The 27,558-nt window shown below is 41.9% G+C and overlaps 1 protein-coding gene across 3 annotated transcripts in view; it reads left to right on the top strand.

Moving 5' to 3' along the window:
• Positions 1-27,558, top strand: part of LOC112107597 (TGF-beta-activated kinase 1 and MAP3K7-binding protein 3) — a 77,895-nt gene that overhangs the window by 41,929 nt on the left and 8,408 nt on the right. For 2 of the 3 annotated variants that reach the window (XM_024201360.3, XM_024201362.2), the window contains exons 2-6: positions 4,736-4,924; positions 13,393-14,842; positions 18,759-18,919; positions 21,002-21,095; positions 23,769-23,852. In XM_024201360.3, the coding sequence (XP_024057128.1) occupies positions 4,823-4,924; positions 13,393-14,842; positions 18,759-18,919; positions 21,002-21,095; positions 23,769-23,852 (1,891 nt within the window). In that variant the 5' untranslated portion in view covers positions 4,736-4,822. Of the gene's footprint in view, positions 1-4,735; positions 4,925-13,392; positions 14,843-18,758; positions 18,920-21,001; positions 21,096-23,768; positions 23,853-27,558 lie in introns of those variants that run through there. The other variant, XM_024201364.2, reaches the window with a different exon arrangement.

Below are 27,558 nucleotides of genomic sequence, written 5' to 3'. Positions count from 1 at the left end.
AGAGTTTATGCTACTCTTTTTCCTGAAGCATGGTAAGTGGTGGTTGTCATATAGAGATAATTGGAGATCAGGTTTGGAGACTTTTAGAGGATCCCTTCCCAACTAGCTACTGCCCGTCAATGAGCACACTCTCTTGACCTTTTGAAGAAAGTGGTTCAGACAATGTTCTCTCTACCTTTTTGAAGTCAAAAGGGCATAGAGTTACTGTGGCATTACTACAGTGGACAGAACTGAACTCCGTATCCAGCAACTGAGCTGTGTACATTGCCTTTATGGCAGACTGTATTGCTTACATCGTATCATGATGATTTTAAAGACATTTCACCTCTTAAGCTTGTCCTATTGATCCAAACAAGTAGTGTGGAATGTGAGAGGTGGCTTTCACTAATAGTATGCATCAAATGTAGCAGGAGAACAAACCTTTGACCTGATGTTTCTGCTTTAATGGATATTAATTTCAGTGATGGAACTCTCCAAATAATGAAGTATCCTGACAGTGGTTAGAGACTAAAAGAAAGAGGAAAAAATAGTGTAGAAAAGGCCCTAGAGAACAGAGTACTTGGGGCGAGGTGAGGAGTGAGAGGCCAGAGCTTTGCGTCATACAAAAAAGAATTATCCATTTATATGGATGAGAGGAATATCCAGAATTAAATATTAAAAAATAAATATAATAGACACCAAGATTTTGGAAAGAGTCTAAGCAGTTAAGTTTCAGGGGCACAAACCAACCTCTTTACCTATTGGAGGTTAGGAAGAAGCTATTTTGGGGGGCCGGTTGTGGGTAGTGTCACATACAGGATAGTGGACTTAATGGATCCCTCATCTGATTCTGTATGTTCCTAGAGAAGAACTTGCATATTAGTGTCCTTAAACTAAGGACCTATTTGCACTTGGTCTCAAACTTAGTTTTTGAACTAGTTTAAACATGGCTTTTTAAGCAGTTCAGTTTAATTCAGCTTTAACACAATTGACCAAGTCTGTGCAAAGTTTAACCATATTTAACAACTGAATTTAAGTGTGGCTTAAACACAGTTAAATTGGGTTATATCACTGTTTGGCTGCTAGTCTGTTTCTGCCCTGAGAGTATCAGAAAATTGTCCCACTGTTGCTCTAGGACTGGTGGAAGTGCTAGTGCAATCAGTCACAGCTGTTTTTACCATTTTTGTCTACTGTTTGCCTAGATGAGATGGTGGTAAAAAATGTTCTTGTCAGGTCAACACTAGTGATTGCTGGATGTCTTCAGCGTTGGCCAAACTGGGTTAAAAATTTCTAGCATAAATTTCTAACTGGATTAAAGCATAGTTTTAAACCTGTTTTTAAACATAGTTTAGTTATCTATTCAGAGCCCAATGAATGGTGTTATAACCCAGTTTGAACACAGCTAGGTTTAAACCCTGCCTAGAAATATGGTTCTATATTGAGGATAACTCTTCAGACAGGGCCGTTGGCCATTCAATATGGACCAGGACAAACCTTGTCTAAACAAAATGTGGGTAGGCCAGAATATATGTTAAACCTCAGTTTAAACAGTTTGACATTGTCCACTCAAACATTTTATACCAAGTTAACCTGATGCAATTTAATTAAAATTATGTGTTTAAAGCATTTCAGCTGTCACAGTTCCTTTCTCTGTAGTTGGTTTAATGTGTTAGTCTCTGTAGTCTAACTATGAAGGGCTCATCCGTTCATGAAAAGATGTTTATGCCTTTTCATAATTTTTTTATTCAGGTCTGGGTATGTTGCCAAAAGTGGCAGTTTCCACATAAAATAGTCATATGAATATAAGAACGGCCATACTGGGTCAGACCAGTGGTCCATCTAGCTCAGCATTCAGTCTTCCAACAGTGGCTGTCACCAGATGCCTCAGAGGGAATGAACAGAACAGTCTAATTTATTGAATGATCCATCTCCTTGTCATCCAGTCCCAGCTTCTGGCAGTCAGAGATTTAGGCTTGGTCCACACTGACCCCCCACTTCGAACTAAGATACGCAACTTCAGCTACGTGAATAACGTAGCTGAAGTCGAAGTACCTTAGTTCGAACTTACCGCGGGTCCAGACGTGGCAGGCAGGCTCCCCCGTCGACTCCGCGTACTCCTCTCGCGGAGCAGGAGTACCAGCGTCGATGGCGAGCACTTCCGGGATTGATCCGGGATCGATTTATCGCGTCTAGACAAGACGCGATAAATCGATCCCGGAAGATCGATTGCTTACCGCCGGACCCGGAGGTAAGTATAGACCTACCCTTAGGGACACCCAGAGCATGGGGTTGTGTCCCTGACCATCTTGGCTAATAGCCATCGATGGACCTATCCTCCGTGAGGTTTTCTGTTTTTTTGTTTTGTTTTGTTTTTTTAACCCAGCTGCATTTTTGGGCTTCTCAACATCACCTGGTAATGAGTTCCACAGGCTGTGCTGTGTGAAGAAGTACTTCCTTATGTTTGCTTTAAACCTGCTGCCTATTAATTTCATTGGGTGACCCCTGGTTCTTGTGTTATGTGAAGGGATAAATAATACTTCCTTATGCACTTTCTCCACACCTTTGATCAGACATGTTAATTAAATCATACCAAATGTTACAGCCATATAATGCAACCAGGAAGACCATTGCATAGTATAAGAAATTAGTTGTTGTCTAGTTCAGAATGCTTGGGAAGAATCTATTATCTCAGCAGTATAACGTTGCTGAAATGTATTTAAATATTTTTTTATGCAGTACAAATATAAGTAATAAAATAGAATATTTAGTCTGTTTATTTCTGCACAGTTCAACTAAGCTTTTCACTGTGGAATGATACTGGCATTTGTGTGGCAGTGTTTCGCAGAATGTGTTTTGAAGTACTCGTTTTCTGTTGAAAAGTTCATGCTTCAAAATCAGATATACCAATACAATGAGCATCAAACAGTTGGAGTGAATATTGCTACAACTGAAGTAATTATTTTATAAACACATACTTTATAGCTGCCAAAATATGATGTGCAATATAAAGTGTAAGATTCAATTTATAGTCTCTTGCTTAAGTGGCTATACTGAAGTATTGAAATTTTGAGGGGCATGGGAAGAAGCTTAATTCAGTCTTGAGAATCCTTTGGTGAGGTGGGTAGCAAATGCTCGTGCAATTTACTTTCAATTAAGATTCCCATCTAGATGGTTTTTAACATTCTTATCGCCATGCTTACAGTGTCAAGGCTAAAAGTGTGGAAAAAATTGTCTACAAATCTGGCTTGTAAAGCACATGCAAGATTCTGTCCACCCTAAAGTATGATAGTTTCATAATGAAATCTGGAAACATACAGAAGAATTTTGTTGTGCTGCTAACTGCATAATCTTACTCTGAGCAAAGAATTAAGTCAGCAACCCAGGCTATAGAACACCCTTGTCTCCTTTCCACGCCTGTCAGATGAGGATAATAATAACTTCCTCACAAGAAGGTTTTGAGGTTTAGTTAATGTTTGTAAAGTATGTTGAAGTTTAGCTATAGTAAGTACTTAATATTGCTAGGGTTACTTTCTGGCCAGAATTGTAGAAGGCATCCTTGGTTTGGTATTTTGACTTCAGCTACAATACTTCAGGCTAGTATTGTGTTGATGAGTCTTAATGGGCAAACCATGTTTACTCAAGATGTATCTGTGTCCTATGTACACTCTTATTCTGGCTCAAATGCTACTTGTTATAATACTACTAGGTAAAAGAATTCTGACACAAAAGTAGACACTTTTCTCTCTGTATTTAAATATGAAGGTGATAAATGTTTTATGAATACCCACGATAAATACTTACTGTAATCCTAAAATCACTTGGTCACTCTTCTTTCCCCGATGGTGTCTTGAAGGCTTGAAAATATTCTTTTCCTACTGACTGTACCTATTTCTATTTTGAAAATATATTTTTTATTTTAATATAATGGAATAGAAGCAGACATGGCTTTGTTTCCTGGTGTGCAAGATTGGATGTTGGCTAATTGCTTGAGTCAGCAAGAATTTTCCTGTATATGTCACAACAATGGTGGCTGTATTATTTTTTCTTTCTAATTTTCTAATTAGTGGATGATATGGGAAGGAACAAGATTAAATCCAGAGAACATTGCTCTGTATTTTGAGCAGTTTTAAGGTAGGGTACATATTATGCCTGAACTACTGAAGTGTCTAAACAGATACTGTGTTAGAAAGTTGTAGACCTGAGCTGCAAAATCTGTTATCTGATGTCCGCAGTTGCTGTCTAATTTTAGTTAGTGGTATATATTTAAAAGTGGTGGTGTTTGTGCACTGTGGGAGTTGGGGAGATCTAATTATTAGCTAAAATACATAATTTAAAATACTACTGGTAATTGCACCACCTAGACTTTTACTCTGTCACTGTTAGAACATAGCTCTATTACTAAAATAATGAATGAACCCTTGTATAGTATGTCATATCCTCAAACACCACAAACTTTTAACTATTCAAAATGTCTTTGAGAAGTAAATTAATATTAATCCCATTTTTATCAACTGAGGAACTGAGGCAGACTGAAGTCAGAGAGGGAGTCTAATGCACATCTGGGATTAGAAATTCATGACTCAACTCCTGTGTTTATTCCACGCCCCTTTCAATCTGTGAATCTAGAAAACAGTTCAGGTCATCTATACACAAACTTCATTTGGTCGAGGGAGAAGGAAGTTAGCTTCACTTTTACTTTGGATGAATTAGGATGTATTTAATAAATATGATCATCGTTGTCTGTTTTTCTTAATAGAAAATGCCTGAAGCATCAGAAGATCATATCCACTGGAAGACTTATTGACTTCCATTCTTGAGAATCCCAGAACAACATCAGTCTGGCATGGCGCAGGGCAGTCAGCAACTTGATGTGCAGGTACTCCATGACCTCCGGCAACGTTTCCCTGAGATTCCAGAAGGGGTGGTGTCTCAGTGCATGCTCCAGGTACGCTGCAGCAGAATACAATAGCATAGTAACAGTTACCATACATTTATCCTTGTAGCATAAAAAGAACCCCCTTGTAATAGAAGAGTTAGAAATCAATTCAATTTCACAGTTGTCTTCTGGGTTTTTTTAAGTTTCTAAAGGATAACAGGTGTGACGGTGCCCCCCATAAGGCTTTATGGAATATGCTTATGAATGTATATATGACATAACTAGAATATGTTTTAGGCTACATAGGCCATGTAACACATCTCTGTAAAGTTATGATCTACTGAATCTATTAATTCTATTTGTATGCATGTATCATTTTTGTACTTGCAGTTAGGAATATTGGCTGCATACTTGCTTGATTTTAACTAGCCTAGTAGAGCATTTGGTCAGCTTCTTGAGAAAAGTGCAAATAAAGTGCCCAATCAAAAACTACTTAGGCCAACAATGAATTTGAAGATGCCAATCCACATCTGAGCTTTCACAGGAATGTCGCTTGGCTGGTAAAAACTGAGTCATGCATGGACATGTGGCTTGCCCATGTGACTCCAAAACTCCATCTTGGAGGTGGACTTTGCATAAGAGAGAGGAGGGGGTCTTCACCCACACGAGAGTCTATTTAAACCCCTAGGAAAACCCTCCATTTTGTCTTCAGCTGGCTAAAGGGAGAGCCTCTCCACCCCAAGGATACCTGAAAGAAACTGGAACAAAGGACAGTAACTACAGGGGGTGTGAGTGATTGCTCGACTCAGACTAACAGGAGACTAGTCTGTAAAAGGAAGCTTACTGGAACTGGTGAGGTTTTATTTGTATTCAGTTTCTTAGACATGGACTTGTGTGTTCTGTTTTATTTTTAGTTGGTAATTCACTTTGTTCTGTCTGTTACTACTTGGAACCACTTAAATCCTACTTTCTGTATTTAATAAAATCACTTTTTACTTATTAACTAACCCAGAGTATGTATTAATACCTGGGGGGGGGACAAACAGCTGTGCATATCTCTCTATCGGTGTTATAGAGGGCGAACAATTTATGAGTTTACCCTGTATAAGCTTTATAAATGGTAAAACGGATTTATTTGGGGTTTAGACCCCATTGAGAGTTGAGCATCTGAGTGTTAAAGACAGGAATACTTCTCTCAAGTTGCTTTCAATTAAGTCTGCAGCTTTGGGGCACATGGTTCAGACTCTGGGTCTGTGTTGGAGCAGACTGGCGTGTCTGGCTCAGCAAGACAGGTTGCTGGATTCCCAGGCTGGCAGGGAAAACAGGGGCAGAAGTAGTCTTGGCACATCAGTTGGCAGTTTTCAAGGGGTTTCTGTGATCTAACTCGTCACAACAGGCACTTGGAGAACAGCAAACTTTCTCAGTTTACTTTCTATATATATATATTTTTGTACAAGAAAGTAGGTATTCCCTGTGGCTGAGCAAGTTTCTGTCATCTCAGGATGTGAGAGTGGAAAACTCCTTTTTTCTCTTCTGCCATTCAGTGTAGACAGTGTTGCCCTCATACCTGAATTTAAACTGGGGGTTACTGGATTTTTCACAAGACCAAACTTTTTATGAGCAGTAAGGCCCTTGCCATGTTTCTTAAAGAAACAATCGTTCGTCTTCAAGTAGTGTCCCTAGGGGTGCTTCACTGTAGGTGTGCTTGTATCCCTGTGCTGCTGATTGGAAAACTTTGGTATCAGTGACAGAGTCCTGTGGCACCTTATAGACTAACAGACGTATTGGAGCATAAGCTTTCGTGGGTGAATACCCACTTCGTCAGACGCATGGCCACAGGACTCTTTGTCGCTTTTTACAGATCCAGACTAATGTCTGATATTTGGTATCAGTGTCAGTTAGGCCTGCACATGCGCTGTCTCCCTTTGTGCCCCACCATAAGGCTAACCAGTATGTGCGGGCTAACCCCCCCTCAGTTCCTTCTCAGCTGCCTCTGGCTAGAGTCGGAGCCATCAGCAGTCCGTTTGAGATCGTTAACGTCTTCCTTTTCTTTAACATTTTTAGTAGCTAGTTAGTCTTTTTCAGTCTTAATTGTAGTTTTCCCTTATTTTCTCTTAAAGAAAAACTTTTAATTTTCCCCCCTTTTTCATTGGGGATCTCTTCCCCCAACAGGGTACGCCCAGCTCACCAGGCTTCAAGAAGTGCCTCCTCTTGCAAGGAGGCCATCCCTGTGGCAGATAAATATTCTTGATGCGTACGCTGCCTCAGGAAAGGCCACATTCTGCAGAATTGTGGTCTCTGTCAACAATTTAACCCCAGGTCTCGAAAGGACAGGGAATTGAAACAGAAGATAATTCTGATGGAGGCAGCCCTCTAGTCATCTTTGGATCCATGCCAGGAGTCACCCAGAAGGCATGAGTCTTCTCTGCAGCCCTCGACATCCAGGGACTAAGGGTTGAAGAAATCAGCCATGGACCCCTCTCGTAAGACATCTAAAGAGATTGCTGTGAGTCCCCAGAGTGAGCCCTGAGCTAGCCATAAAAGATCTCTGTCATGCTTGGTATCATCAGTACTGTTGGCACCGAGGCAATCCAAGCATGGTACCCATAGCTCACGATGGTCTAGAGCGACAAGTATCGTTGATGCGCCTAAAGACCTGATGGGCATAGGCACCGTCAACCATGAGCCATCCAGCACTGGTGAGATCCCCGACTGCAGGAGTTCCAGCACTCAAGAGAGCTCAGTGTATCTGATATACCAGAGTCTCCCCTTCTTGGCACTGGAGCTTCGGTATCAAGTCTTCTCTGGTACCTTGCCAGGCACCCTTACTTTCTAGTCACCACTCCTTCCATACTCTCTATGAAGCCTGTTATCAAGGGACTCCTCAGGCATACCATCAGCCTGCTCCACCACACCATGGTACAGCCAATCATGGGCACCACTGGGCTCTATCCCACTGCTCCAATAGCCCTACTGGGATCCATGGGCATCATATCAATCATACGCTTCTTGGGCTTCCAGCTACATCTGTGAGCCCCTGAGATGTTCTCCTTCAGCCACTGAACCTCTAGAGGAGATTGCGGAGGAAGAAGAGGGCAGATTCAAAGAGGAGGTTGCATTGAGAACCAACATCACTTCCTCCTCTCCAGATGAGGCAATCATGCCCCTGCCACTATGCTTAGCCAATGATTTCCAGCTTTTCCAGGACTTGGCAAAAGTGTAGCAGACACACTGCAGATACACCTGGGAGCGGTAAAAGATACTCAGCACAAACTTCTTGACATCCTACTCTTCCTCGTCCTCCAGAATAGTCCTCCCCATCAATGAGGCTCTCCTGGACCCCACAAAAACTATATGGCAAACTGCAGCATCAGTAATGCCTACGTGTAAATGGGCTGATAAAAATCATTATGTCCCAGCTAGGGAGACGGAATCCCTTTTTTCCTGCCCTCCCTCCAACTCCATCGTTGTGAATGCAGTAAACTCCCGGGGTTGCCAGCACCAAATGAGATCTATCCCCTATGATAGGGATTGGAAAAGCCTTTACCTCTTCAGGAGAAAGGCCTACTCCTCTGCCACATTGCAATTTCAAATGCAAATTATCAAGCATTAATGGCAAAATATATCTGTTAATTATTCGAAGCTCAGCACCTTTATTGATCAGATCCTAGAGCAGAGTGTGACCAGTTCTGAACTATCATCCAGGAAGGGCAACTATTAGCCAAAACAACGCTCTGGTCAGCCCTCGATATAGCTGATACAGTGGCCCAGTCCATCTTCACTGTAGTGGTTGTGTGACATGCATTGTGGTTACGCCTCTCTGGATTCCCTAAAGAGGTGCAGATGGCCATTGAAGACCTTCCCTTTGAAGGCACCAAGTTGTTTGCTGAAAAGTTTGACACGTTGCTACACACCATTAAAGATTCCAACGCTACTCTCCGGTCATTTAGGGATGTATATGCATGGACAAAAGAGAAAATTTAGTCTGCAGCCTCAACATAAATTCCATACCTCCCAATACCCAACTCAAAGCTTCTACAAACCTCAGAGAAAAAAATCTAGATTCTTCAGGTGCAAACCATCAGGCCCACAGCCTTCCACAGCACAACCAGCCACCTCAAAACATCAGTTTTGACGTGTTGGTCGAGGTGTCAACAGACCACTCCCCTTAACCGCTGCCGCTGACCAACCTACCCCGCCCATTTGCCATGTTCTGCAGCACCTGGGAACGTATAACATCAGATGAATGGAAATCCATTCACAATGGGTACTCCATCCAACTTTACCTCCCCTGCCCCAACACCTTTCAAGGACCCTTCTCACGAGAGTTTACTACAACGAAACAGTGCAGAAACACTAAAGCTATGGAACTGGTGCATTTCCCACAATGTCACACTATTAGTGCCTACCTTCCGGGAACACAAAACTCAATAGCAGACCATCTCAGTCGCAACTTCCACATGTTCACGAATGGTACCCAGCAGTACTTCATGACCTTTTCAAGCAGTGGGGGACACTGGCCACAGACCTGTTCACCACTTGCCTGAACAAGAAATGTCCACAATACATAGAGCAGGGATGGGGAAGCACTCCCTGGGCGATGCTGTCCTTCTGTGGGACAAGGACCTTCTGTATGCCTTTTCCCATTGGCTCTACTGTCAAAAATCCTATTAAAAATAACAAAAAGGAGCACACCTCATATTGACTGCTCCCACTTGGATGAGACGGACTTGCTACCCTTACCTGTTGCAACCGAGCCGAGGCTGGGGGCAGGGTCGGAGCAGAGCTGGGACCGGAACAGGAGTGGGTGGCACTCCCTCCCCCCGTGAGGGCTGGCTCGGGCCCCGCTGCACCCCTCCGAACATTCTTGGGGGATGTGTCCCACAGTTTGGGGACTTCCGTGCTAGTGAGAGCCAAAGATGATGGCTTTGATATCGCTGCTGCTTTCCTTGGCAGCAGTGCCTCCACTCACCTGTTTCTCCCTGCTCTTCACCCCCAACTGCCTGACCTAGGACAGTATATAGGGGCAAGGAGAGTAGCAGGTGGGGTAGTTACTGCTGAAGGCATATCTGAAGTAACTTTACCTGAACATCCCCTCCTTTTTTCGTCAAGAGGAGGATTGGGTTCTGTGTAGTAGGCTAAACCTTTTCCTTTGGAGTTTCCCCTTTTTATCTGCTGCCTGGCTGGTCAGAATGGCTTTCGTACTTCCCTTTTGCCAAGTCAAATTGCAGTCTTTTCCCCAAGCAGCGCCATTAAAAGGAGGCAGCAAAATGGGGACACAACTTAACTGTAGAAGTGCTCCAGCAATTTCATTACTGCTGAAATCTCTGCATACAGTATCTCCACCCATCATAGCTCTGAACAGCTTTCAGATTAGAAGTGCAGGATATTCTTGTAATACAGAATTTTCTGTTTACTCTGACGTAGTCCTTTCTTCTGTACTGGTAAGTAGATTACTTGGATGAACCATGTTGAACTATCCAATGTCTGTAACTTGTCAAAGCTAAAGGACCCCTGTGTCTCTGAAGTACAGTATCCAGACACTTTCTGGACATCTGAATACAAGGTTCTTTTTAACATACCGTGTTCCAACATTTTATTTTATAGTCTTTGAAGTATATAAAAGGTTTCCATGTCCACACTAGGAGCATTTTACCAGTACGGGAATATCTGTATGCAAAGCACTGTAGGTATAGTTGCAGGTATACTAGCAAAGCTGCTCTTTGTACCAATATAGCAAAACCACTCTGTATGATTGAAATAAGTCATACCAGTAAAAACACAGCTGATGTAACTATGCCTATACCTGGGACTTCTGCCTACACAGCTGTATCAGTCAGGGATCACACCTCTTCACAGCCCTGCCCGCATAGTTGTGCCAGCATAAGTCCGTAATGTAGACCTGGCCCAAGGCTATGCAATATGTGAATTAAAAAGGCAAACGAACCAATAGTCATTGGCTGACCTGTCATCACACCACATATTCCAAATATTTAAAACTATATAAGTCTCAGATACACCAAAAATTTGGGGTCTTTCTAGACAGATGATAGTGTGTTTCATGGGACATCTTCTAGCTGCCATCTTTCCCCCTCGTGTCTGTCATGTTATGTGACCTGAGGGCGCCATGGACTCTTCACTGCGTTCTGCTTAGGTAGTAGGTGGGTGGCTGGCAGCAATTGCCTGTGCTGTCTGGTGTCTGATACTGCTCTCGGTTGCATTGGTGCCCTCTCTAATTATGGGGCTGGAACACGGGGACCCTGCTTTAATTCTGTACTACCTGCCACTTACGACAGCTCTGTTATCCAGCAAAATACAGACGTGGAAATTGGTGTTAGAAGAATGGTGCATGGTGCGATGTGTCAGAGCCAAAGATGTGAACTGGGCTGGACTTCACAGGGCCAAAGATGAGAGAGAAGTAGATCTTTAGCTGAGAATATGCTGTACATCCTTCTTATTCTGGTTATTGAGGTCATCCAAAATATAGTGCTAGAATAAAGATGACTTTGCCTAGACCATTCGCAGATCACCTAAGTAGGAGAGCTAATTGTAACTCATAAGTCTATTGATAGAATACATATATATATATATATATATATATATATATATACACACACATATATTTATCGTAAGACAGTAAGCATCATAAAGAGACTACAGTGATGGCGCTTAATCAAACAAGTGAAACACCTTACTAATTAGCATTGATTCCTCAGTGCTGGAGTCATTCAAAAAAGTAGCATCAGTGGCAGAGGAGAACTTGATGAATCTATACATTTACTTGTGCCTGATAACTATTTTATTTTTGACCTGTTGAGATCTATGGTATGCTGTAGAAAATACCCTTCTTGGGATCAATTTTGTAAAATGTATATGGTCAGAAATAGTCAAATGTGACTAAAGGTACAGATTAGATTAGAGTTTGTATTTGAGGCTGAATCACAGCTTTTGTTTGGATTTTGTTCTAAAAACGTGGGAAAAAATCTAAGATTTCTGTGAAAAATAGTAGCAATCACAACATTTCCACAATCCATTACAATCTTGAGTGACTTTCTAATGTGTTTCCTATTATCTTGGGCCAAGATATCATTAGAACAGCTGTTGTCATAACACTTTGGCCATAACTAAAGTGGGGGAAAAAGCCCCTTTTGTTTTTGACTCAGAACCAAAACTTTGCGTAGATTCAGGTCCAAGGTGTGCAATCCAAACTATACCCCTCCTGAAATTTGAAGGGATTTGGATTCTTCATTCCTCTGAGGGCTGCACAAGCTTTTTCAGCATGCTTTTTTATTTATTTTAAAGAAAATGTAATAGTTGAAGATGCAGTGTCAGACTATAAGGAGTACTGGAAAATGGCTATTAATTTCTAAACATTTTAAAGATTCTAAATTATATATTTATCAGTTGGCCAATGTAGGATTTATTGTATTTTTAACTTTTCCTTGCTTTTAAGTGCTTGGGTTTTCTAAACTATGTCATAGGTAAGTATACTGTTTTAGCATCCTTAATTGTATTTAAAGGCTTTTTTTCCTAGTTTACTTGATAGCCAAACCAGTAAGAGTTAATAATTTGGGCAAAATGTTTCAGATTTCATTTTTTAAATTTGATAGAGAATATTGGTAGTTTATCTTTTAAAAAACACTCTTCACAAAGGACAATTTTCAGTCTGCATTACTGATAGTAAAATATTAATATGCACCATTTTCAGACTATTTGTAAGTAGTTTTTAAACTCTGTTTAGAAAATACTTCCAAGTCTCTGTATATTGTATTGAACATCTCAGTCCTGGTGAGTATTTGTGGCTGTCTGCTACGTTGAAACTATTTTCTAGAAAGAGGAAGGTGATCAAAAGAGTAAATTGAAGTGGATTAGGCTAAGGGATAAAGGACAGAAATCAGGGGAGGCCTGTTGCAAGGAAGGTTAGACAGAATACATTTGAACTATGAACACACTTCTACAATAAAATTTTTAACGCTGGGGTTTCTTTTAAATTGCAGCTAATGGGAAGAGCAAACCAAAGTTAAACAAGATGAGTATTTGGATTGCAAATTCAGTAACCATGGAGATTGGATGGCTGGAATATGCTAAACCACTTTGAAATGTTGTTTTGAACACTTCAGAGTTTCAGACTGTGAAATAGTTCTAATGTGTAGTATTTTCTCATTTGAAATAGTGTTAAATATACATACATCCTTTTCTAAAGAAACAGAAACTTGTCAGGAATGAATGCCAAAGCTATAACCATTACCAAATTCTATTTCCCCTAACTTGGACTTGCTACATTTTATGTGGGTCACTCAGTAGCTAATGTTATCATAAGATTTCACTGTAAGTAACATGAGCCACATACTTCTTATATAGCACGATCTAACAGGGATTATCTTTAATTTATTTCAGGAGTCATAGGTATGCCGGCTACTGTGAAGTGTTATCCCTAAAATGCGTTCAAGCTAGGCTTAATTGGAGCTTCAGCTGAATATACTGATTGGCGTTACTAATGTAATTTGAAGATAATTGGTGTCAATTCTTTCTTCTAGAACAACAACAACCTTGAAGCATGTTGTCGAGTCCTTGCGCAGGAGAGCAGCAAATACTTATATATGGAGTACCATAGCCCTGATGACAGCAGAATGAACAGGAATCGCCTTTTGCACATTAACCTGGGTATTCATCCCCATACCAGCTACCATGCAGGGGAAGGAGCTCAACTTAACGGTGGTCGTACACTGGTACATAGCTCAAGCGATGGACATATTGAGCCACAATGCGCAGCAGGTAAACAGCTGATATGCTTAGTTCAAGAACCACACTCTGCTCCAGCTGTTGTGGCAGCTTCTTCTAATTACAATCCATTTTTCATGAATGACCAGAATAGAAATGCAGCTACTCCTCCTCCGCAACCAGCTCAACAGCCATCTTCCATGCCACCAGGAATGAACACATCTGCTATGCAAGGCCCTCATCCTCCTACATATATGCACATACCTCGGTACAGTACAAATCCTATTACTGTTACATTATCGCAAAACCTCCCCTCTGGACAAACAGTACCCAGAGCTTTACAAATTCTTCCACAGATTCCAAGCAATCTTTATGGGACTCCTGGTTCTATATATATTAGGCAGACGTCTCAAAGTTCTTCAGGACGACAGACTCCTCAGAATGCACAGTGGCACTCTTCTCCACAAGGCCCAATTCCACATTATACTCCACGCCCGCTACCTGTTTATCCACATCAACAGAACTACCAACCTTCACAGTATTCTCCTAAACAGCCCCAGATCCCTCAGCCAGCTTATCAATCACCACCTGCATCTCAGTGTCCTTCTCCTTTTGGCTCTCCTCAGCATCAGGTACAGCCTACCCAATTAGGTCATCAGAGTTCACATGTGTTTATGCCTCCTAGTCCTTCAACTCTTCCACCCCATCCATATCAACAAGCGCCCCAAAGTTATCAAAAACAGGGTGGTCACTCAGTATCTTATCTCCCTTATGGACCTAGCTTATCCAAAGGTTCTATGAACAAGATAGAAATTACAGTTGAGCCACCACAAAGACCTGGGACTGCAATGAATAGAAGTCCTTCACCAATAAATAATCAGCCATCTCAACGAAACCAGCACCCGCTGTATGCAGCCACTACTCCATCTTCAGGCTCTCCTTCAAGAGGTATGTCAGGTCAACCAAAACCACCATTTAATGTTAATCCATTATATATTACCTACACACAACCAACTGGACCTACAGGTGCACTAACACAGTCTCCCCGGGTAATGGTATCTCAGCCAAACTCAACAGTATTTAAAATCACAGTAGGTCGAGCGCAGACTGAGAATCTTTTAAATTTAGTGGACCAAGAGGAGCGTTCTGCAGCACCAGAACCTATTCAGCCCATTTCAGTAATACCAGGATCTGGAGGAGAAAAAGGAATCCATAAATACCAGAGGAGTTCCAGTTCTGGATCAGATGACTACGCTTATACTCAAGGTAAATTTCTTGAACTGTCAACTGTTATTTTAAAAAATTAAATTAAATTAAATTGAACCTATTCAGAAGAACATGATGACTTTTGGCCTGTGTGATCTGAGATATTTTTATGCACTAGAAGTTTTTAAAATGTAACATGGAAAATATGAATTGATGAGAATTGTTGTCAAATTCTAATGATTTATTATAAATGGCCATACAAATCATCTTGTCCCATAAGAGAACAAGATGACATTTGAAGAAACTGAGAAGTTGTGTATTTTAAAACTAACAAAGGCAAATGCTTTTCTGTATAGTTCATTTACCAAGTTGTTTTGAAGTTTTGACACAAATATTTAAATACAGATTAGATAATTTTCATAGACTCATAGAAATGTGGAGCTGGAAGGGACCTCAAGAGGCCATCAAGTCCAGCACCCTGCACTGAGGCAGGACCAAGAAACGTAGATTATCCCTGACAGGTGTTTGTCAACCTGTTCTTAAAAACCTCCACTGATGGGGATTCCACAGCCTCCCTTGGAAGCCAGAGTTTAAATACCCTTATAGTTAGAAGTTTTTCTTAGTATCTAACCTAAATCTCCCTTGCTGCAGATTAAGCCCATTACTTCTTGTCCTTTGAATAAAATACATTTGAATACATTATAACAGATATATTTATTTGTTTAATAAACAAAATTATTTTAGTTGCTACACAAAACCAAAAACATTGTACCAAGACAAAACCAAATAAGCCAGCCAAGGTAATAAACAAAAATAAGGAAAGAGAGCGGTCAGGGGATAAAATATTAAGGTTGCACAGTAAGGCGAATCCACATCTTGATTAAAGGTAGAATAATTCAGTTATTTTAAGCTTTTAAAAATGTTAATTTATCATAACTGACATGGCAGAAATGGTTTTTAGGCAGGATTTGGATGCAAAGAAGACGGTTGTTTGGTGGTTTGTTTTTATATGGATAGGGGCAGCAAATACTTTGAGAGCCCTAATATCAAATACCAAGTAATTACAACTTAAGTAAAAGAGAATTGGGTGAAAACTTTACCCAAACATTTGAGCAGAAAAGTGCTTTCTTCAGAGCTGCATTTTTTGAAACCTGGTTGATATACTTGAACTCACTTGCACAGAGAAAGTTTAGTCTGCAAACATTCAAGCCAGTCAGCTATAATTGTCATAATGCTAATTAGCAGCAATTATTCAAAGCATCTACTTCATACTTAGATTTCTAATGAGATGAGATTATCTGCCTTTCCTCTATCCTCCTCCTATCCTTTCTTTTCTCTTCATTTTATTCCTATTTCACATTATTTCACCTCTCAAACTCTGCCCTGCAGTATTTGGGCCCTCATTTCCCCTGTCGCCTCAGAGCTATCTTTAACCTCTTAACATGAAATTGCTCTGTACCAGATTGTTTCTGTGCACACAGCATCCCCTGCTGATTCCTGGACTGAAAGCAGGCAGGAATAAACTTTGTGAATGGTAGAGAACAGTAGGAGTGAGGTGGAGCCAGTTAGTATTTACTCTAGGCAGCGTTGCCAACCTGGCCCTACCTGCCGGGGCCATACGCTCTCTCGTGGCGTGCCCTTTAGCAGTTCCAAACAACCTTGAATAACTGGCAGAGTAACCACTGTTCCACAGATTAACTCAATTGTGTAGGAAAAATATAACTGATTTCATGTGAGTAAGACAAAAAATGGGTTCTGGATTGCAGAATTACTTGCTAAGTAAGGTTTTATTTGCTGCTCAATTTTTTTGCACCCTGTTTTTTTCCCCTAGATACTATTTTCTTTTTTCTTTGGTAGTTCGTTTCCTTCATTTGGACAGTTGAGTTTCTTAGGTTTGTATGGTCGTTGGGGCAGAGAACTGTATCTTCCTATATGTTGGGGCTTCAATAGTGGCTTTATGTGCTACTGCAGTATAAATATCAACAGCAATAATATTTAGCCCCTGCAAACTTACATTACACACTTATGTAGCACAACTGAGATTTAAAGAGGAATATACTTAAAATCTTCTGATTTTGCTAATTTAGGAAACAAATTAATTTGTATGACTTTTCTATAAGTCTCTACCATGGTGAAAAAGTTCCAGAAATATATAAATCACTACTGATTTTTTTCTTTAGTGTGATATATTATATTGCATGATGATATAGCCTAATAAGATGCAGCACATGTGGGAGGGCATTGTATATGTCAGGTATAAACTGGATGATGAATGAGCATATAAAGCCAGAAATTGGTGAGCCATGTATCATTACTGTTGTGAATTTTTTTAAATACATACTGTAATTATGATCTTTCAAACTCTTCTCTTGACTGAGACATATTGTTTTTATGAAAGGTTGTTGCTGGTTTTGTTGCTTTAATGTTATTTAATAAGATATCCTGTTTTCAATCCCTGTGTTGCTACTGGCTTCTGACATGCGAGGGTCCATACAAAATCCAAGTTTAGCATTTCTGCTTCAGGTAGAAAAGTGGCAGCCAACAAAAATAACATATTTTTATGCTCCTGGCTCTTCCTCTCTGTTTTTTCTCCTGCTTCTGTAGGATCTGTCATGTCTGCTCTTAGCTCCATCTGTGGAGTTTTGTCCTTTCTTTCAATTAGTATATAATTGTATTTTTCATACAGTGTTTTGTTTAACATTTTTAATTACTGTTTGCATTGAATGGAGGTCAGGAAGGGGAGAGACTGCAGGTGCTTTGCATGTAATAGCACTTTACAGGCTTCTGTAGTGTGTCCTTGTACATCCTTTTTTCTGTTTATTTCACAGTAGAAACATAGGAATAACCTGCTGGCAAACCCATTACTTAGACAGTCTACCCATCTGAATACCAGCAGTAAATCTCTTCCCTTTGCCCTCCCCGCTCAATTGCCCTTGTCAAGAAGGATCTTTCCTCTTCATTTGAGCATCAGTGAAAACAAGTAGATCAGAAAGTGCGAAACCTCAGACCAGTGACCTGTATTAACTACTCCTGTTTGACATTAAAGTAAAAATATTGAGGAAAATCCTGTCTAGTCTCTGTCAGAGAAGATTGAATATTTATTCCTAGCTAGTTGGATTATCTTTACCTGCTCACCAGCTGCCTCAGGAACCCATGACAGCAAAAGTCTTGTTAACTTGAGACTGACCATGACAAATTTCATTCCAAAGGCATAAGTTTTTGAGGAAGTTATTAACGACTGAAAGAGGTTTAGAAGGAATGGCTCAACTTTAACTATAGAATTAAAGGTCCTGAAGGTCTTTTCGTGAGGATTCTTGTAACTAATTTATGTCTATCTTCCTTTAATAAGGGATTCTCCTTGCTTGCTAGTTTTGCCTGTGAGCATTGGTAAATTTATAATACTGGATATTAAACCTTCTACTGTTCCAAAGGGCAACAGCAATTTTTAAAAACTTTGTTGTATAGTCTCTAATAGAACTGCAAAAATCAATACAGGTTTGGCTCTTGACTAATACGTGAGGCCTTCTGAGAAATCAGATGACACTATTACACAGCAGCTGTGAAGTCATGTTCTGGTGCAGTCTTTCAGACTCTAATTCTTGCCTCTGGTATTTATTCTTGACAGTGCAGTAGTAGTATAATTAGGTTGCTATTTCATCCTGAGAAGCTCTCTCCTTGTACAGGTGCCTTTGTATTTTTGAGTGGAGAAAGACCAAATACAAAAAAAGAAGCAGTGACCAAAATGGTAATATGAACTTCAAATTACTGTCTAAAACATTATTTTTATTCTGGAAGAATTTACTGTCCTAAACTATAATTCAGTTGGCATGAAACATCTTTACACTGATATGTGGCTGCATGTTTATGCTCACCTATTATTTTGGAAAGGTCACTTGTGTATATTACACATAAATTAAGAGTTCCGTTTTTTAATTAAGTGCTTTATATTGACTGTTTATTCCCTATACTACTCTAGCCTTGCTATTACATCAGCGAGCAAGGATGGAGAGGTTAGCAAAAGAACTGAAGCTTGAGAAAGAGGAACTTGAGCGGCTGAAAACTGAAGTTAATAGCATGGAGCACAATCTTATGCAGAGGCGACTTAGAAGAGTAAACTGTACAACCTCAATCCCAACAGTAAGAAATTTGTATTTGTAAACATCAGGTTTTTTTGAAGCTCCCTTGTTCAATTATTGTTCATGCAAGCAGCTTACAAAGTACAGTGTGTAATAAGATATTTTGGAGATTAAACTCTTTGAATTGGCAAGTGATTTTTGCTCTTTGCTTTGTGGTTTGTCTGCAAGATCAGTTCTTCCTTTGAAATAAACAGATATTTGGTACTTTAAGAAACACATATGGGCTACACTTTCAGAAACTTTGTTGTGCACACAGTGAAACCTATATGTGTTTACTTTTCTGTATCCCAGAATGATGACTCCTTTCAAATATACTGTGAGTGCCCAGGAGAAGATTAATGAGGAAGTCTAGATTTTATACCTAAGATTTGGCATGCACAGTTTGGTTATGTATGTAGGACAGATTTTTGAAAAGGAGCTTCAGTATGCCAGGCTACTGTCACTGCTTGGAATATATCTGTACCTCTTAGACCTCCCCCTTTTTACCCTCTGGTGTGGAAGCTCTGAGGGCACTTAGGGCTTCACTTGGCTGGTCACACCCGGGTAGTCTCAAGTGTGTTAAATGGGAGTTACTCTCCTCAGTTTAGCTGTACTCATTGTTAATCCCTGCTGTTAGTAATGAGTAGTTTTTCTGGTATAGACAGGTCCATATGTATCATGACACCTACTTTCAGTAATATATGCAAATGTCAGGAATGGATCAGTTGATCCCTTACTTCCCACTATCCATTCTATGCAGCATTGTACAGTTGAGAAATGTTGGGCTAAAAGTTTTGGTGTAATGCATTTCATCTTTAGGTGGGAGGGAAATGTAACTCCTGATTTGCAGCTGCTAATATTAACATAAACTAGAGGTCAGATGCTGCTTTCAGTTTATAAGGATAAAAATCTGGAGTAACTATTGCCCAGGGTTTTTGGAACCCAAAGCAGTGGTAACTTTACTGTATCTTTTTTTAGGTGGTATTAGGAATAAATTAATGGGGGTTTATCTTATTTGTTTGATAAATGATTGATGCAAGCAAGAGTGCTTTTATTTAAAACTATTTTTATTAGATTTTAAGTTCAGATACATACCTATGCTGTTGCAGTAGGTTTAGAGGATTTAAAAACATTTATATTTACCTGAAGTTACGAAATGGTTTTAAAGGATTAGCTTTAGGAGGTCCCCTCTTTTGTTTGACTGCCGGAGATGCCAGATTCTTGCGCAAAGAAAACTTCTTTGGACTGCTCCAAAGCAAATTTTTTTACCTAATTTTTTATAGCCAACTTTAAACAAAACACAAGTTTATAGTGACTTCAGTGGGTCACCATAACAACCCCTAATTTTAGCAAACCTTACTTTTTATTAAAAAAACATTTTTAGTTATAACAATAAAATGTACATGTCAAAAGTGTTAGAGGCTCTTAAGACCAAGGATGGCTGTCCAAATAATACATTTATTATTTATTTTATATTTATTATTTTGATAGCAAAACTGCAAACATGCAGTTATTTGACCTTGCTTCTTAGGGCCTAAGATTTTCCTAACTATGTGATGGTTTTCAGCTGGCAGTGGCTGAACATACAAAATTGCTGACTGCAGTACTGTCAAATTCTGGGGTACATACAGGAATGTCAAATTCTGGGGTAACATCTACACTGATTTTTCAGGAGTTAGACCAGTTCAACTGACAACAAAATTTGGTCATTGACTTTTCAAAGTTTCTCAAGGCAATATGCATCTGGTCTAAGGGTATAGGAGTACTGTAACTGCCATCATAGGTTTTGTAACTTGATAATTTTAAAAGCCGAGCTCAATTTTCTTCCTGGTAAGTATTAAAACTAATGTGTATACGTTTATTTATCGCCAAAATGCCTAATGAATAACTCATTTTAAAAATATCTTTAAACATTTCCCTTGAAATCATGTTGACATTCGCTATGGATATTTTTTTCGCTGCACTTACCCATCATTGGCAACCCTACCCCCGGTAACATTATTAATAGGACCTGTTAACATATGAGACAAATAACATTGTTATATCTACATTAGAGTTGATGCTGACTTTCCTACAATTGCTATTTTGGGTCCTTTCTTACTAGCCTGAGGAAATGACCAGATTGAGAAGCCTGAATAGACAGCTCCAGATAAATGTTGACTGTACTCTGAAAGAAGTTGACCTCCTTCAATCTAGAGGTATAGACTTGATTGTTTTTGTAACACATAAGTTTTAATGTGGTATGTGTTTAAATATGAGTAGATCTTTGGCTTTTTCTTTTCCTTTTTTATCAAAGCTGGGTTTTACTGATATCAAGTCATTACTTCAGAATGAAAGACACAACCTGTCTTTTTTTCTTTGTCTGTTTTAAGCTGGTTGGATAGTGTGGTTTTTGTTAATAACATTCTCAATAAAAGTGGGCCCAAATTAAATTAAGTAATTACTTGTAAATAGCAATTTGAAAGGACTTTGTCAAGATAGTTGAATCTAAAAATGGGCATACCTCGATAATGGTTCCATACTCAAGTTCTTGAGTTCATGATATATTCATTGTTGCTGCAAACATATCTCTTTTCTGTGACTCATTGTGACACTAAATAAAGTGTAGTAAATAAATTGCTACGTGTGCTCTTGCTGTGTCATATCTGCCACTTTCAGACTGAGAACACACTTGCCATATCTGTATTTTGAAGACACATGGACCAGCCTTACAAGATAAAAAGACCATAGTGATTATAGTCTAAAAAGTCTGGTATAAATCTTGTCTCATTTCTAGGCTAGGACAAGAAAGAAGAAAGTAATACCAACTAAACAATTTATCTTAACACGTTCCTTTGCTTGGCAAACTATTGACGTTAGAGAAAAAGAATGGAAAAGGAGGTATATAAGAATTAAAAGAACTAGCACCAAGGACCCTGAAAGTGATGCAACTCAACATGGTTTAAAACCAAGAATCCAGCAAATACAAATAATTCTAATTAAAAGATGCTTTCAAAAACTCCTAAGGAAATTTGTGGTAAATGTATTACAAAAACAGTTAAATTGTAAATCTCTGGGGCCTTCACCCTAGAAGCTCTGTCCTGAAAAAAAAATTGCATTTTCAGTTATCTATGAAGCAATCCAACACACTGAAATAGACTTTGCTGTCCAAATAGAAGTTGCCCTATGAAAGCAAAGCAAAACCGGAGATATGCAGGGAAAACCTCTGATCCAGTAAAAGGTTGAAATAGAACATAACATGAAATAAACATAGAGAGGAAAGCTTTCAGATGACTAGAACAAAACACTTGTGTCCTGAGCAAATAAACTACCTCTCAAATGTAAACACTGGTAACAATACCCGAATGACTTAGCATCAGTCCATTTAAAAGAAATAGTCATATCTGAGTCATGTTCTAAGAGCTTGATCCTGCAAGTTGCTGAGTAGTTTCTGGATTGCTGCGTTCCTTCTTAGGGACCTGAAGGTGCTCAACTCATAGTAGGAGGTTTTACCCAACACCACTGACATTCATCCAGCCCATCTGCCAGAGATGAAATTTTGGGAAGGATATTAGGAGATCCAGTGGCAATTTTTACAGAAAATGCCATGAGATCCTGAATGTCCATGCAGAGCAAACAGAATCTTATCTCCCCCACCCCTTTTTTTTAAAAAACATTTATCTAGATGTTTCAAACCTGATCCATAGAAACATGCAAAAAAAGACACTAGAAGAATATGGAATGAGAATGTCCTCTAGCAAAGGATACAACTTGCAAAACATTCAGAGCAAACTGAAAAACAGATTCCCACAGTATACAGACAACTCATTCTCTGTGGGGACTGTGATCCCATTTTATAAATGAGCATATTTAAAATAAATTACGTATCAGAACGCCGACACTGAAATGGGATTGACAGGTGTCAAATTCACAATTAGGCATATATACAATCAGTGCTAACCACAAAATTAAACCTGTGTGCCAGGTCCAGCTGAGAATATAGGAAATGTGAAAGACCAGTGAAACTGCACAGGATAAATGAAAATGAAGAACAGAAACACCATGGGATTCATACCCAGAAGGGTATGGACAGAGAGAACTGTTCAGAAATGAGTGCTAATCTTCACTTAAATCCAAACTGATTTTCATCTGCTTTTCTAACCAACAATCTGGAAGCAGCTCCTATTTACAATCCTTTCTCTCCTGCATCTGCAGCTACAGTAGGTTTGCGCTACATTCCTCTACCAATTTATTAAGAGCTCCACCTTTTGAAATGAGACAAAGCAGAGGAAGAGAGACAATGTAACTAATCTTGAGCAAGTAAACTGAAAATTTAGGAGACCACCTGAAAATACCAGAGGAAAAATTAAAACACTACAGAGGAGAGATCTTAAAAAAAGTTAATGTTAGAACTTTAGTATGGCACCCCTAACAAAACAGTACCATTTTTAGGCCCAGTTATTTTGATTCCATTTCCATATGGTCAAGGGGATCTCAATTTAGGTGTATAGTTCCTTAAACAATTGGCATCCTCATAGGAAATAAGATAGATGGCGTGAAACATTATTTCCTTTTTCTCTTAGACATTATTTGGCTTATTTAAACCTTTTTTAGTTATCACTGCTGTCTGTGGAATACTGCAGTTTTTATTGATAAACTTAGTTCTGAAGAGTGGCAGAATTTCAGAGAGATGTGGTAAGTCTGCTACAATTTCTTCAGTGTAGTAGTATGCCTGCAAAGTAAATGCTGCAATGGGATAATATGATATGAGTCAGAAAGATATGGAAGATGTAATAAGCTGTAAACTTGCATCATATAAAAAGGTACTATTTGTACATATACTCTCTAATATCCTTTCTTGGTATTGTTTATATTTATATCCCTCTTACCAGGTAACTTTGATCCGAAAGCCATGAGCAACTTTTATGATAATATAGAGCCTGGTCCTGTTGTGCCACCAAAGCCAAGTAAAAAAGGTGAGTTGCTAAATAAGGGCCAAGAAAACCATTCATATATCTGACTGTTATTTAGTAGTTCTCATACTGAGAAGGAGATTTTCCATGTGTTACAGTAAGTGTTAACGCAGTTCTTTTTATACTATAAGTAGTAGCAGGAAACATTTTACTTGTTATTTTATATATTTTTACAAGCTGTGCAGCTAAGACACTTAAACAGATTTATGTTGATACAGCAACAATAACACTGGCACTAAAAGCTATTTTCTATCAATGTGTTTAAAATTAATATTCTGATCATATGTTTATGCATAATTCTGCTCACTAATAGAAAGTACATACGCTTTTACAGTTGATTTTAGATTAACTTGAACTTCCAATTAACACATTTTTTAAAATAAATAATTTTGGTTAAATCCTATTTAGGTTAGGACACCTCAGTCTTCCAGTAACATTAATTATTGGGATTTTTATAAACATAACTGCAGTGATAGCCATACATAAATTAAATCAGTTATACAAATTCATAATTTGAATTGGTATTTTGTTTTTCCCATTAACATTGTCTGCTCGATGGTCACCGTTTTGACCAGAATTACAGAGAGTAAATTTCATAGTATTAATAATATTTCAGAGCAGTAGGAGTCCCATAGGTGCTGTATTCCATATGTTGCAGGCTGTTCCCCCAAAATCGAAAACTTTGCAATTCTTCTTCGAGTGCTTGCTCATATCCATTCCAGTTAGGTGTGCGCGCGCCGCGTGCACGATCGTCGGAAGATTTTTACCCTAGCAACCCCCGGTGGGTCGGCTGTGGGGCCCCCTGGAGTGGCGCCTTCATGGCGCTGGATATATACCCCAGCCGACCCAGCGCCCCCTCAGTTCCTTCTTACCGCCCCTGACGGTCGTTGGAACAGTGAAGCACGGCATAGCTGCTCTTCACTATCCCTAGCTTCTCATTGTTATTAGTATAGATAGTTGTATATATAGTTATTAAAGTTCTTAGATAGTTAGTTGTGTATTTTTAGCATAGTTGTAAATTGTTAGCGGGGGTTTAGGGGGTTGTCTCCCCCTCTTTTTCCCCCCGGCGCACAGCCGGGCCCATGCCCAAGGCTCCTGGCTTTAAGCCGTGCGCGTCCTGCGGGAAGCCTATGCCAACGGGCGACCCGCATAGCTCCTGCTTGAAGTGCCTGGGGGAGGCCCATCCAGCAGATAAGTGCCCGATCTGCAAGGCCTTCAAGCCGAGGACAAGGAAGGAGCGGGACTTCAGGCTTCGACAGCTCCTGATGGAGGCGACGCTGAGCCCGGATCCTCCCTCGGCGCGCCCAGCCCCGGCACCGAGCGCCTCGGTGCGCAGCGCCCTGGCGGCTCTGACCGGTGCGGCGGACAAGCCACCTCGGCACCGACCGACGTCGGCACCGCGCCCGCCTCAGGGGTCTCGGCGCCGATCCCTCTCTCCGGGCCATAAGAAAGCCCGCAAGGCCCAGGACACGGCCGCACTGAAGACGCCGGCTCCCCCAGTGCCGGGGGTAGAGCCGCGTCCGCCGTTGGACCGCCAAAAACAGGCGGCCCCACCGTTGACTCCGGCACCGAGGCCGTCGAGTCCGGTGCGGACTGTTTCACCACCTAGGCTGGTGGTGGAACCTTGTCTCCCGTCCACCCCGGAGACATTCGCAACGGCACGAGACTTGATCGCCTTCACGGAGCCGGGGCCGTCACACCTTCCGGCACCAGTTGCTCCGCGCCAGGTGCAGTCCAGGGGCAAGCCTGCCATGCTGCACCCGCCGTCTCCAGCTCCGGACTCGCGGCACTGTTCCAGGTCCCGGAGCAGGTCCCGACGCCGCTCGGAGTCCCGGCGCCGAATATCACCTCGGCACCGGTCGTACTCGCGGCAGAGATCACCTTCGCGACGCCGTTCCACATCCCGGCACCGTCGCGACGACCGGCACCGATCGGGCTCGAGCCGGAGCTCCCTGCACCGGTACGAGCGCCGCTCGGGCTCGAGGGGCCACTCCCGGTACCGGGTCTCGTCAAGGTCTTCGTCCCGCTCCAGATCGGGATCTCGGCACCGGCGAGACTACCGGCACCGATCCCGATCCAGATCTCTGCACCGTTCCCCGGCACCGCGCAGGGACAGATCGCCCTACGACCAGCACCGATCGGCACCGTACCATCCGGTGCCGGCGACAGTGCGCTCGGCACTGCCGTGGCCATCTCGGTCGGCGTCCCGTTCATCGGACGCGGAGGCCATCCATTTGCAGGAGACGGCCGAGGACCCTACGCAGGGACCTGCGCATTGGTCCTTCTGGACACCATGGGCCTACCACCAGGCGCAAGGGGCCCCACCATCTGCGTCCCGCTCGGCACGCTCCGAGCCCAGGGTCCCGGAGGCTACCATCTCCCGCCCTCCGCCAGGTGGCATGGAGGCGCCAGTGCCCACACCGGCGGAGGCCCGGGACCCAGGGGCAGGTGATGTCCACCTCCAGGAGCACCTGGAACAGGAACCGCCCTTGGACCCCTTGCCACCGGGGGGATCCTCCTCCTCCTCCCCCGATGAGGCTGTAGCGGGTACATCCGCCATGGGTCCGCCTCCTATCGACCTTCGGGCGCACCAGGACCTGTTGCGCCGGGTGGCACGCAATATGGACCTCCAAGTGGAGGAGATTGTGGAGGTTCATGACCCTATTGTTAACATTCTTTCAGCGGATACCCCCTCTCGGGTGGCGTTACCGCTGATCCCCACCATACAGGCCAATGCCACCACCATCTGGCAAACCCCGGCCTCGATTCCACCCACGGCCAGAGGGGTGGAGCGGAAGTACTTTGTGCCTTCAAAGGACCATGAGTACTTATATACCCATCCCCAGCCGTGCTCACTGGTGGTCTCATCGGTTAATGCACGGGAGCGCCATGGCCAGCAGGCCGCTGCGCCCAAATCGAAGGACGCTAAGCGCTTCGATTTGTTCGGACGCAAGGTCTACTCTGCGGGAGGGCTCCAGCTCCGAGCGGCCAATCAGCAGGCGCTCCTGAGCCGTTACAGTTTTAATTCATGGTCCTCAATGGGGAAATTCAAGGAGCTGGTTCCCCAGGAATCGAGGGAAGAGTTTGGGGCTTTGGTAGAGGAGGGTATGCGGGTGGCACGTACCTCCTTGCAAGCCTCCCTCGATATTGCGGACTCGGCCGCTAGGACCCTGGCTTCGGGGATAGCCATGCGGCGACTCTCCTGGCTCCAGGTGTCAGGCTTGCCACCAGAGCTGCAGCAGACCCTGCAAGATCTGCCATTCGAGGGCCAGGGCCTCTTTTCGGACAAAACTGACGCGAGACTCCAGAATCTGAAGGACTCACGTACAATGATGCGCTCCCTGGGGATGCATGTCCCGGGGCCTCAGCGCAGACCCTTCAGACCGCAGCCGCAGAGATTCTACCCTCCCCCGCCGCGTCCAAGACAGGACTTTGCCAGGAGGCGGGGTCGAGGCGGCAGGCGGAGGTCGACCGGCCCTCAACCTGGTCAGAACCAGGGCCAGCCTAGGCCACCTTCAGGGCCTAGGCAAACCTTTTGAAGGTGTGGTCGAGGACGGCACCACGACCGGTACTCAGGATCCAACTTCCCCCCTTCCGGGATCGCCTCTCCCGTTTCCACCGCGCTTGGTCCCTTATAACCTCGGACCGCTGGGTCCTTCGCATGGTGGAGAGGGGATACGCCCTCCAGTTTTCCTCGGCCCCCCCCCCC

This window comes from Terrapene carolina, unplaced genomic scaffold (genome assembly GCF_002925995.2).
Source record: "Terrapene carolina triunguis isolate 2854851 unplaced genomic scaffold, T_m_triunguis-2.0 Scaffold22, whole genome shotgun sequence".
In the NCBI taxonomy this organism is placed as follows: Eukaryota; Metazoa; Chordata; order Testudines; family Emydidae; genus Terrapene; species Terrapene triunguis.
This window is presented reverse-complemented; position numbering and strand designations above follow the sequence as displayed.